Here is an 11910-nt window from a genome sequence, read left to right on the forward strand (position 1 = left end):
TTATGGGGAAAGACTGGGCCAGTTGGGATTGGTTACACTGGGGAAGGGGCAGTTAAAGGGGGGTAGGATCAATATATATAAATATATAAGGGGGGCAGTAATGAAATAGAGAAAGTATAGAGAAGAGCGACTAAGCCGATAAAGGGAATGGGCTCAGTTATGGGGAATGGCTGGCCCAGTTGGGATTGGTTACACTGGGGAAGGGGCAGTTAAGGAGGGGTAGGGTCACTATATATAAATATATAAGGGGGCAGTAATGAAATAGAGAAAGTACAGGGAAGAGCGACTAAGCTGATAAAGGGAATGGGCTCAGTTATGGGGAATGGCTGGCCCAGTTGGGATTGGTTACACTGGGGAAGGGGCAGTTAAGGAGGGGTAGGGTCACTATATATAAATATATAAGGGGGCAGTAATGAAATAGAGAAAGTACAGGGAAGAGCGACTAAGCTGATAAAGGGAATGGGCTCAGTTATGGGAAAAGGCTGGCCCAGTTGGCATTGGTTACACTGGGGAAGGGGCAGTTAAGGGGGGTAGGATCACTATATATAAATATATAAGGGGGGGCAGTAATGAAATAGAGAAAGTATAGAGAAGAGCGACTAAGCTGATAAAGGGAATGGGCTCAGTTATGGGGAAAGGCTGGCCCAGTTGGGATTGGTTACACTGGGGAAGGGGCAGTTAAGGAGGGGTCACTATATATAAATATATAAGGGGGGGGCAGTAATGAAATAGAGAAAGTATAGAGAAGAGCGACTAAGCTGATAAAGGGAATGGGCTCAGTTATGGGGAAAGGCTGGCCCAGTTGGGATTGGTTACACTGGGGAAGGGGCAGTTAAGGGGGGGGGGGTCACTATATATAAATATATATAAGGGGGGGCAGTAATGAAATAGAGAAAGTACAGAGGAAAGCGACCTGTTAGGTTAATCCATTTTGTGGACATTGAATGAGTGTAAATTTGTATTTTCTGGACCTACCCCTAGAATGTTTTTTTTTTTTTCAATTCCAAATAGCTCTCGCTGATAACATTGTTGGGAATATCACTTGGGAGGTCACAGCGAAAAATGCTATCCTGATGAAGTGGGAAGAACCAAAAAATCCCAACGGACTAATCCTAAAATACGAGATCAAGTACAAACGTGATCATGAGGTAAGGACTGGGTACCACATTTACATGCCGGGGACACTTCAAGGGGGTCTTAGGACTCCTCTTGTTCTTTACCTGACACAGTAGCATAATAAGGGGAGCCTTGCTTAATTTTTCACTGGTAAAGGGAATATGGTTTGTGCTTTCACACACATTTAAGCAGCTATCTCTTCTTAGGAAGGGCCTCCAACTGTGGTGTGTGTGTCCCGCCAACAATTCCAGCGGTATAAAGGTGTCCATCTCACATTGCTTCAACCTGGAAATTATTCGGCTCGTATCAGAGCCACCTCGTTGGCTGGGAATGGATCGTGGACGGAACCAATGGTATTTTTCATTCTTGGTCCTGGTAAGTTGGTTACCCCTGGCACCCTAAAAGTTCTCAATTCTCTGCCCCACCCTACATCTCTGAACTTTTCTAGGTACCATCCAACCCGCTTGTTACCCCCCTACTGACCTGCTCCCCAACTCCTCTCTCATTCCCCCCTCACACGCTCGCATTCAAGACTTTGCAAGGGCTGCCCCCCTTCTCTGGAATTCGCTCCCACAAACTGTCAGACTTTCTCCCAATCTCTCTGCCTTCAAGAGATCTCTAAAAACATATTTATTTAGAGAAGCTTACCCTAATCTAGTTTAGCAACACCCTGTGCCCCACCTCTCACACCTCTGGTCATGCCCATTCCCACACCTTGTGTCTCAACCCTTTCTCCTTGTAGAGTGTAAGCTCTTTTGGGCAGGGCTCCCTTCACCTCTTGTATCAGTTACTGATTGCTTTATATGTTACTCTGTATGTCCAATGTATGGAACCCACTTATTGTACAGCGCTGCGGGATATGTTGGAGCTTTATAAATAAATGTTAATAATAATAATAATAATAATAATGTAGATTGTAAGCTCTTTTGGGCAGGGCCCTCTTCCCCTCTTGTATCGGTTACTGATTGCTTTATATGTTACTCTGTATGTCCAATGTATAAAACCCACTTATTGTACAGCGCTGCGGGATATGTTGGCGCTTTATAAATAATAATAATAATAATAATAATAATGTAGATTGTAAGCTCTTTTGGGCAGGGCTCTCTTCACCTCTTGTATCGGTTATTGGTTGCTTTATATGTTACTCTGTATGCCCAATGTATGTAACCCACTTATTGTACAGCGCTGCGGGATATGTTGGAGCTTTATAAATAAATGTTAATAATAATAATAATAATGTAGATTGTAAGCTCTTTTGGGCAGGACTCGCTTCACCTCTTGTATCGGTTATTGATTGCTTTATATGTTACTCTGTATGTCCAATGTATGGAACCCACTTATTGTACAGCGCTGCGGGATATGTTGGCGCTTTATAAATAATAATAATAATGTAGATTGTAAGCTCTTTTGGGCAGGGCTCTCTTCACCTCTTGTATCGGTTATTGGTTGCTTTATATGTTACTCTGTATGTCCAATGTATGTAACCCACTTATTGTACAGCGCTGCGGGATATGTTGGCACTTTATAAATAATAATAATAATGTAGAGTGTAAGCTCTTTTGGGTAGGGCTCTCTTCCCCTCTTGTATCGGTTATTGATTGCTTTATATGTTACTCTGTATGTCCAATGTATGGAACCCGCTTATTGTACAGCGCTGCGGGGTATGTTGGTGCTTTATAAATAATAATAATAATAATTTTTGATTTTTTGCCTATAATGAATCTATTTCTTCTCTCTTTTTTTTCTTTTTTTTTTAAAAGCAGAGGAACCATCTGAAAACTTGTATCTACTCCTCAAAGTCTTGCCCATTATTCTTTTGGTGGTCATTGCGTTTCTGGCCGTATTCATATTCTTTTATAATAAAAAAGGGTAAGTATAACGCCTCCTGTTATACAACCCATCAAAGACAAATAACTTGGCTTATGACATTCAACTATATGCCAATGTGTTTAAAACCTATTTATTGTTGGTATTCTTTATTGCAGATCTTTTTTATATATTTAACTACATGCTATACTTTTTCATGCATTTACCATTAGGCGAATACATATTCTCATAGGGTTTTCTTAGCTTGTTCTGATGAAACAATTTTCACAACCTTGAGAAAATTCTTTGAATTTTCAGAGAAATTATATCAACTTAGGATGTATACATGAATATAAGTAGTTATTATTATTATCACATTCCTTATAGAGCTTTAGATCCAGGTTTCTAGGTGTTACCCTATACACGTTGCTCAGCGAGGGGTTAATAAGTGTGTACGTGCCAATTCAGAGGCCCATAAAGCACCTTCAATCAATTCTGAAGTGAAAACAAACAAGGGCTGTTTACACTAAGAGCTCCTTCGTTTTCTGAAAATAATAGGGACAGGTTTGCCAGATGGAGAGGAAGGTACAGAGAAATGCCATGTCTCTAGCGCAGACCGGCCCGCTCCGACTTTGTCATAGCGAGATGGATCTGTGTGTTCTATTTTCGGGTCGCTGCTATGTCTCCTACTCATTCAGTCCAATCCAACACTGGGCTTAAACCTAGAGATAATAATAAAAATACTAATGATAATAATATAGTACAGGTATGGGACATGTTATCCAGAATGCTCGGGACCTGGGGTTTTCCGGATAAGGGATCTTTCCGTAATTTGGATCTCCATAACTTAAATCTGCTAAAATCATTTAAATATTGAATACCAAATAGGATTGTTCTGCCCCAATAAGGGGTAATTATATCTTAGTTGGGATCAAGTACAGGTACTGTTTTATTATTACAGAGAAAAGGGAATCATTTAACCATTAAATAAACCCAATAGGGCTGTTCTACCCCCAATAAGGGGTAATTATATCTTAGTTGGGATCAAGTACAGGTACTGTTTTATTATTACAGAGAAAAGGGAATCATTTAACCATTAAATAAACCCAATAGGGCTGTTCTGCCCCCAATAAGGGGTAATTATATCTTAGTTGGGATCAAGTACAGGTACTGTTTTATTATTACAGAGAAAAGGGAATCATTTAACCATTAAATAAACCCAATAGGACTGTTCTGCCCCCAATAAGGGGTAATTATATCTTAGTTGGGATCAAGTACAGGTACTGTTTTATTATTACAGAGAAAAAGGAATCATTTTATAAAATTAAAATTATTTGCTTATAATGGGAGATGGCCTTTCTGTAATTCTAATGGGTTTCCATATATGGCATCCCATACCTGTAATTAGAAATTAATGGGAATGCTAGTCTGGATATTGGTCTTCAGCCAAATTCTTACCTTGACATTTCAAAAAAAAATTTTTTAAATTTTATTACACTTTATTTAATTGTGTTTTTGGATACATTGTAAAAATTCTAAATATGTTGAGCTGTTTTTGTTGAGTTGCAGACAGTCTGGTTTGGGAAGTCTTTGAATTCTCCACATTCCATACACTGGGACGTATGAAGGGGAAACTAAACCTTGTTATATACATATATATATATATATATATATATATATATATATATATATATATATATATATATATATTTGACTAACAAAAGGTGTAGGATGAATATATAAAGATAGTCCCAATGCCTGTAGGTTCTACTGATAGTTCTTTCATCTTCCTGCATGGCTCTGTTTGTTCCTCAGACAGGTTCTGATCCAGCCCGGTGCCTAGGGCAGAGATACAAACATACAGCCCTGGGTATACAGCAGCCACATAGGTGGAATGTTCACAGTTATTGTATAAATACATGTTGACATCATATGTTTATTTTTTCCCTAACAGGAACAACAATGGATACCCCAATGGAACATTATATGCTTCTGTAAATCCAGAGTATTTTAGTGCTTCTGACAGTAAGTTATGAATCATGGCATTCTTGTTCACCACTAAAAATGGCTTCTGTTGTAACTACTTTATAATAAAGGGTCCATTTTATTTTTATTGGCCACCCCAGCCTTTGTAGGGATACATTCTGGCTCGTCATTTAATATTAGTCTTGCCTAAGCTGCCATTGTCTTTCAGGCTGGCCACAATCTCCATGTCACTGCCCATAACCCCCATTGAGTTATAATTGACTTTTTGACCATAGTATATTGCAGTGCTTTCAGCCTAGTGAAAGTGATGCCATGATCAGCCAAACAGGATTCTAAAAGGAATTTGATTGGACAGTAGTTTGTAGGTTGTAACCATACAGTCACCCTAGATAACTAGGAGTGTTACACTGATTGTTGATGTTGCGATGTAATAGAATGCAATATGGTGGCTTCTCCTTGTATGCAAGGTGTGACTAGATGTCTTGTGTACCACAGTGTACGTTCCAGATGAATGGGAGTTCCCAAGAGAGAACATCACTATCATCAAAGAACTGGGCCAAGGCTCTTTTGGGATGGTTTATGAGGGCGTCGCCAAGGACATTGTCAAGAATGAACCGGTAACCCGAGTGGCCTTGAAAACCGTAAATGAACTGGCAACAACGAGGGAGCGCATTGAGTTCCTGAATGAGGCATCTGTCATGAAAGCATTTCTGTGCCACCATGTGGTAAGTCTGGGAGAGCTAAGTAAAAATGTCGGCTATGTATGTATGTATGTATGTATATCTTTATGTATAAAGTGCTACTTATGTACGCAGCGCTGTACAGTACAATACATTAATACAAACAGGGGGTTATTAAGATAATAGATAAATACACAGTATAACAATAAATACAAATAAATACAAGATACAGTTGCAATAAGTTAAGAGTCAAAAACACAAGAGGATGGAGGTCCCTGCCCCGTAGAGCTTACAATCTATATGGGAGGGTAAGAGTCAAAGACACAAGAGGATGGAGGTCCCTGCACCGTAGAGCTTACAATCTATATGGGAGGGTAAGAGCCAAAGGCACAAGAGGATGGAGGGCCCTGCCCCGTAGAGCTTACAATCTATATGGGAGGGTAAGAGCCAAAGGCACAAGAGGATGGAGGTCCCTGCCCCGTAGAGCTTACAATCTATATGGGAGGGTAAGAGTCAAAGGCACAAGAGGATGGAGGTCCCTGCCCCGTAGAGCTTACAATCTATATGGGAGGGTAAGAGTCAAAGACACAAGAGGATGGAGGTCCCTGCCCCGTAGAGCTTACAATCTATATGGGAGGGTAAGAGTCAAAGGCACAAGAGGATGGAGGTCCCTGCCCCGTAGAGCTTACAATCTATATGGGAGGGTAAGAGTCAAAGGCACAAGAGGATGGAGGTCCCTGCCCCGTAGAGCTTACAATCTATATGGGAGGGTAAGAGTCAAAGGCACAAGAGGATGGAGGTCCCTGCCCCGTAGAGCTTACAATCTATATGGGAGGGTAAGAGTCAAAGGCACAAGAGGATGGAGGTCCCTGCCCCGTTGAGCTTACAATCTATATGGGAGGGTAAGAGTCAAAGGCACAAGAGGATGGAGGTCCCTGCCCCGTAGAGCTTACAATCTATATGGGAGGGTAAGAGTCAAAGGCACAAGAGGATGGAGGTCCCTGCCCCGTAGAGCTTACAATAACATTTTCTAGCAGTTCTAGTAACCCATGTAACCAACCCATAGCAACCAAGGAACCCGAAAAAATGTGGAATTGCCAGTTTGTAAGACACCCCAGTCAATAACCTGTACGTGGTGACTAATGTTCCTCTTCTTTAAATACAACCAATAAGGTTTGTAGAGATACAGTGGCACCAGATTACCTGCTATTCCATTGGTTCCTTGCAGAAGCTCCAACTCAATCCAGGGAAAGGGCCATGTAGGTTTTGAAAGGGCGACAGCCAGTGCTTCTATAAATGTGGTTCATGTTGCAGTTTCAGCCTTGACTATCCTTGTTTTTAAGGAACAGTGACTCGAATAAAGCTATTTGTATTCTGTAGGTTCGATTGCTGGGAGTGGTGTCTCAGGGGCAACCTGCTCTGGTGATCATGGAGTTGATGACAAGGGGAGACCTGAAGAGCTACCTACGTTCCTTAAGACCAGATGAGGAGGTAATGGCTTTTTATCCTACTTGTTTGTTTTCATTTTGGTAAAAGGATTAATATGAAGAGTTTGTGCAGGTATTGACTTCATGTTGACTACATGTGACACACATTGCCCAATAGTTGAAATATAGTTGTACCTCCCTTATTTGTGTTTGTTAGTGCCTTTGTAAAATATCCCATCTGGGGAATATAAAGCCCTGTATATTTGCTTTGCTATCATTCATAAAAGTGAATGTTATCATAGTATTTGGCTCTTCTGAGGCATCTTCCTTAGATATCCGTTGAATAGGATTGTGATCATATAAAACTGCTGCTGGCCTATTACTTATCTGCCACAAAGGACTGGATATCTCTTTCATGGCAAACAATATGGTGTCTCTAAAGGTCCCCATACACGGGCAGATTGTAGCTGCTGATATCGATCCCTTGGACGGATTGGGCAACTTATCGGCCCGTGTAGGAGCAGAAACAACGGCCATCCCCGACCGATATCTGGCCTGAAATTGGCCAGATATCGATAGGGCAGGTTAAAAGATTCAGTCGGATCAGGGACCGCATTGGCTCATTGATGCGGTCCCCGAACCGACTGCCCAATTGCCGCCATTATAATTCCCCAGGGCCAAACGATTGACTTAGCCTACATGTTCCCTGATATCGCCCACCCTTAGGTGGGGATATCGGGTGAAGATCCACTCACTTGGCGACCTCGCCAAGCGAGCGAATCTGCACATGTATGGGCACCTTAAGATGTACAACACAATAGCACAATATATATGTTTATGGGAGGATTAAATGAATGCAAATAATCTTGTAGAGTAACATATGTTCAACACTTAAAAACCTTACTTGCAGAATAACCACCCTGGTAACCAGCCGTCTCTTAAGCGAATGATTCAGATGGCAGGAGAAATAGCCGATGGCATGGCCTACCTGACTGCAAAGAAGTTCGTTCATCGAGATTTGGCTGCCCGCAACTGTATGGTGTCTGAGGACCTTACAGTAAAGATTGGAGGTGGGTTGCTGGCTATGAAATAGAGGTAACCTTATTATATGCAATGGAGGCCAAAGTCAAACACTTAAATGGGGTCTTGAACCAATATAGTCCAAAATCCATTGCTGTGGTTACCTGATTAAGTATCTGCTCTTCCTGGGCCTCTGCATTGTTGTCCGTTCTGCTATATCATGGGAAGACTGCAAGGCTTAAGGGTGAAGACACACAGAGCTACTAGTAGCAGCTATTTCTCGTGGTTACTAAAATAGACAATGCTGATCATTTACTGATAATTGTCTCTACATGTGTTTTATCAGGGTATGGCAGGGTATTTTCTGGTGTTTAGTTGCCATGAAAAAGTAGCTGCTACTAGTTGTTCTGTATGTCTTCGCCCTAACTGTCTAGCAGGAGATATGTCCACTGTAAATGCAGAAAGGCTTTCCCCTGACTTAAGGTTATGATATCCCATATGATATCTCAGTCAGGATTACAGCATTGCACCAGATACTGATTTGGGATCCCTTATCCGGAAACCCGTTATCTAGAAAGCTCCGAATTACAGAAAGCCCGCCTCCCATAAACTCCATTTTAATCAAATAATTGAGGATTTTAAAACAGATTTCCTTTTTTCTCTGTAGTAATAAAACAGTACCTGTACTTGATCCCAACTAAGCTATAATTACCCCTTATTGGGGCAGAACAGCCCTATTGGGTTTATTTCATGGTTAAATGATTCCCTTTTCTATGTAATAATAAAACAGTACCTGTACTTGATCCCAACTAAGATATAATTACCCCTTATTGGGGTCAGAACAGCCCTATTGGGTTTATTTAATGGTTAAATGATTCCCTTTTCTCTGTAATAATAAAACAGTACCTGTACTTGATCCCAACTAAGATATAATTAATCCTTATTGGACGCAAAACAATCCTATTGGGTTTAATTAATATTTTATTGATTTTTTAGTAGACTTAAGGTATGGAGATCCAAATTACGGAAAGACCCCTTATCCCGAATATCCTTGGTTCCGAGCATTCTGGATAACGGGTCCTATACCTGTACTATACCAAATGTTAATCTACTCCCTATTGTTCTAGACTAATGTCCTCCAAAAATGATACACCATGTACAGTTTGCAGCCTGATATACAAATGTAATGCTCAAGAGCTCAGATGTCCATGACTTGATTATTCTCTTTAGACTTTGGCATGACCAGAGATATTTATGAAACCGATTACTATCGTAAAGGTGGCAAGTCACTGCTACCTGTGAGATGGATGTCCCCGGAATCTCTAAAAGATGGCATCTTTACAACATATTCAGATGTCTGGTACGTAGTACGTGTTCATGGTGGGGCTGAGGAGAAGGTCAGATGTAAATATCAATGAAGCTAAGCTGGATTTTTATTTAACCTATCAGGTCATTTGGTGTTGTGCTGTGGGAAATTGCCACGCTGGCAGAGCAGCCCTATCAGGGAATGGCGAACGAGCAGGTCCTTCATTTTGTGATTGACAATGGAATCCTGGAGAAGCCAGAGAACTGCCCTGATAGACTGTAAGCAAGCTATTGGATAACTGCTGTTTTTGATGATGGGTTGTTATGGAAAAGTGTGAATGATAAACTCCTCTCTGTTTAGCCCTTTGCTGTCTTTGGTACAGATTTTCTCCAGTCGACATCAAACATTTTATCACTAAAAAGTCTTCTCTATCTGTAGCTTTGCATCAATGTGTTCTTTGATGTTGATGTGTAGCTTGCTGAATAATGAATATTGTTCATCTGACTGGAGCTTTGAAGAGGAGCACATGGGTTGGGCAATTCTGCTCAGTAATCTTAGACAGATATTTTTGGCAGAAAATTTGTTTTATGGCCCAAAACTCATCAAAGATGACTTGTTGTTCTAGTGTACGGCATGAAGAATCCACTTGGTTCCCAGCAGGAATAGGGTTTAGTTACAATTCTGTTACAATCCAGTTTTTGGGATTTCGTTCAATTTTCAAATGGATCCTTCTGTTCTATTCTTTCATTCCCTGCTGCTTGTTCTTCTTAATCACTCAACCCTTTTTCTATTCTTCAACTTGAGAGAAGCTCTAGCCCATAGTAAAGCAAAGCATTTCATCCACTTTCACTAACGGTATTTCCACCTCCATCTCTATGTTCTACTTTAGGATTCTGATAAAAAAAAGTCCAACTTCTTATTATAGAGCAGGGATCCCCAACCTTTCTTACTCAGGAGCCACAGGGAAATGTAAAAAGACTTGGGGAGCAACACAAGCACCATAAAAGTTCATGGAGGAGCCAAATAAGGGCTGTGATTGGCTATTAGGGGCCTCTATGCACCCTATCAGCTTACAGGGGCTTTATTTGGTAGGAAATCTTGTTTTTATTCAACCAAAACTTGCCCCCAAGTCAGGAATTCAAAAATAACTCCCTGGTTTTGGGGCACTGAGAGCAACATCCAAGGGGTTGGGGAGCAACATGTTGCCCCTGAGCCACTGGTTGGGGATCACTGTTAAGGTCGTAACCAGTTGGGGAGTTAGATGTGTTCACTTAACAATGCTGTTCAACCACATGCTGAGACTCCAAGTCACCTAACTAATAAAAGAAAAAAAGATCAACATGTTTTTTGTAGACCGCCTTTCTGTTTGTTGGGTAATTTCTCTGCCTTTGATTTGCAAAACAATGTGCATTTTTACTCATATTCATTGACTTCTTTCTCCCCAGTCATGAGTTAATGCGTTGGTGTTGGCAGAAGAACCCAAAGCATCGGCCATCGTTCATCCAGATCCTAGAGAGTATAAAGGATGAGTTGCCTACTAGTTTCCAACAAGTGTCCTTCTGCAACAGCCAGGAGCGCAAACGGAGCGGTTCAATGGAGACTTCCGACACAGAAGTGGACCAATCTCTGAATAACCTCTTGGATCAGCCCCCATCTCCTTCTTTTAACAACTGTTCCTCTCAAGCCAAGGAAGAAAAAGGCAACTCTCTAAAAGCCATAGCAACCAAGAGAGATTCTAGTAAAAATAAGAACTGCTATCATATGAACGGCCATGCAAAGCACTGATAAAAGTATTGCAAAGACTTTTTTACTGTATGTAAGGACTTTACACTTTATAGATGTAGCTTTTACTAGCGTGGTGTCACCCATGAGTCTAATGTTATTCTGTAAACATGAGATAGAAGCACTAAGGTCGACAGATATAACCGTCATTGTGCCTGATATTCCCTATTCTAATAGGTCATTTTTTATGGTCAGTCTCAAAAGGTGTCCATTTCGGTTGATCTGGAGAACAGGCCTAGTTGTTTTTTTTTAATAACGCGGATAGAATGTTTTTTTTTTCTATGTGCTACTGTCAGAAGCACAATGCAGGTGCTAGAGTTTTCATGTGACTTGTGTGATGATTTCAGACCAAATCGTGACATTCCAGCAGGGGATATAAGAATGGAAATAGAGAGGACATAGAGAGCCCTTGGCAATGTTGCCTTATAGAATCAAAGTGCCTTCAAAGGTTGCCTTCTTCATCATTTAAATCATGGCTCCAGCATGGCGCATTCTGGAAGCTCCCAAAGTGGCCAGTTTGCCAGTGGCGCCACATTCTTTACCTACGTAAACATAAGAGTTTGGCACTCTTGAATGGTTATTGCTTTGTTAGGCTATGGCTGCCATAACAGGCAAACTAAATGATGAAAGAGAAGGCAGGCAAATAATTTAGTCTAAGCTCTACATTTTTTGAGACAACATTTCCAAGGGCACTTTGTCCCCTTTGACACCATTTTACTTATTTACTGTATTCAGTGTCGGACTGGCCAACCAGGATACCAGGAAAACTCCCGGTGGGCCCAGGTGT

General features: G+C 41.0%; 1 protein-coding gene across 3 annotated transcripts in view; it reads left to right on the forward strand.

Annotated features, from left to right (window-relative positions):
- insrr (insulin receptor related receptor) overlaps positions 1 to 11642 on the forward strand; it is a 51113-nt gene extending 39471 nt beyond the window's left edge. For 2 of the 3 annotated variants that reach the window (XM_004917350.4, XM_004917351.4), the window contains 10 exons: positions 1012 to 1148; positions 1323 to 1491; positions 2877 to 2985; positions 4877 to 4947; positions 5404 to 5633; positions 6969 to 7079; positions 7926 to 8085; positions 9266 to 9395; positions 9485 to 9619; positions 10787 to 11642. In XM_004917350.4, the coding sequence (XP_004917407.2) occupies positions 1012 to 1148; positions 1323 to 1491; positions 2877 to 2985; positions 4877 to 4947; positions 5404 to 5633; positions 6969 to 7079; positions 7926 to 8085; positions 9266 to 9395; positions 9485 to 9619; positions 10787 to 11126 (1592 nt within the window). In that variant the 3' untranslated portion in view covers positions 11127 to 11642. The remainder of the gene's footprint in view (positions 1 to 1011; positions 1149 to 1322; positions 1492 to 2876; positions 2986 to 4876; positions 4948 to 5403; positions 5634 to 6968; positions 7080 to 7925; positions 8086 to 9265; positions 9396 to 9484; positions 9620 to 10786) is intronic. The other variant, XM_002938994.5, reaches the window with a different exon arrangement.
- The last annotated feature ends 268 nt before the right edge of the window (positions 11643 to 11910 follow it).

Source organism: Xenopus tropicalis, chromosome 8 (assembly GCF_000004195.4).
Source record: "Xenopus tropicalis strain Nigerian chromosome 8, UCB_Xtro_10.0, whole genome shotgun sequence".
NCBI lineage: Eukaryota > Metazoa > Chordata > Amphibia > Anura > Pipidae > Xenopus > Xenopus tropicalis.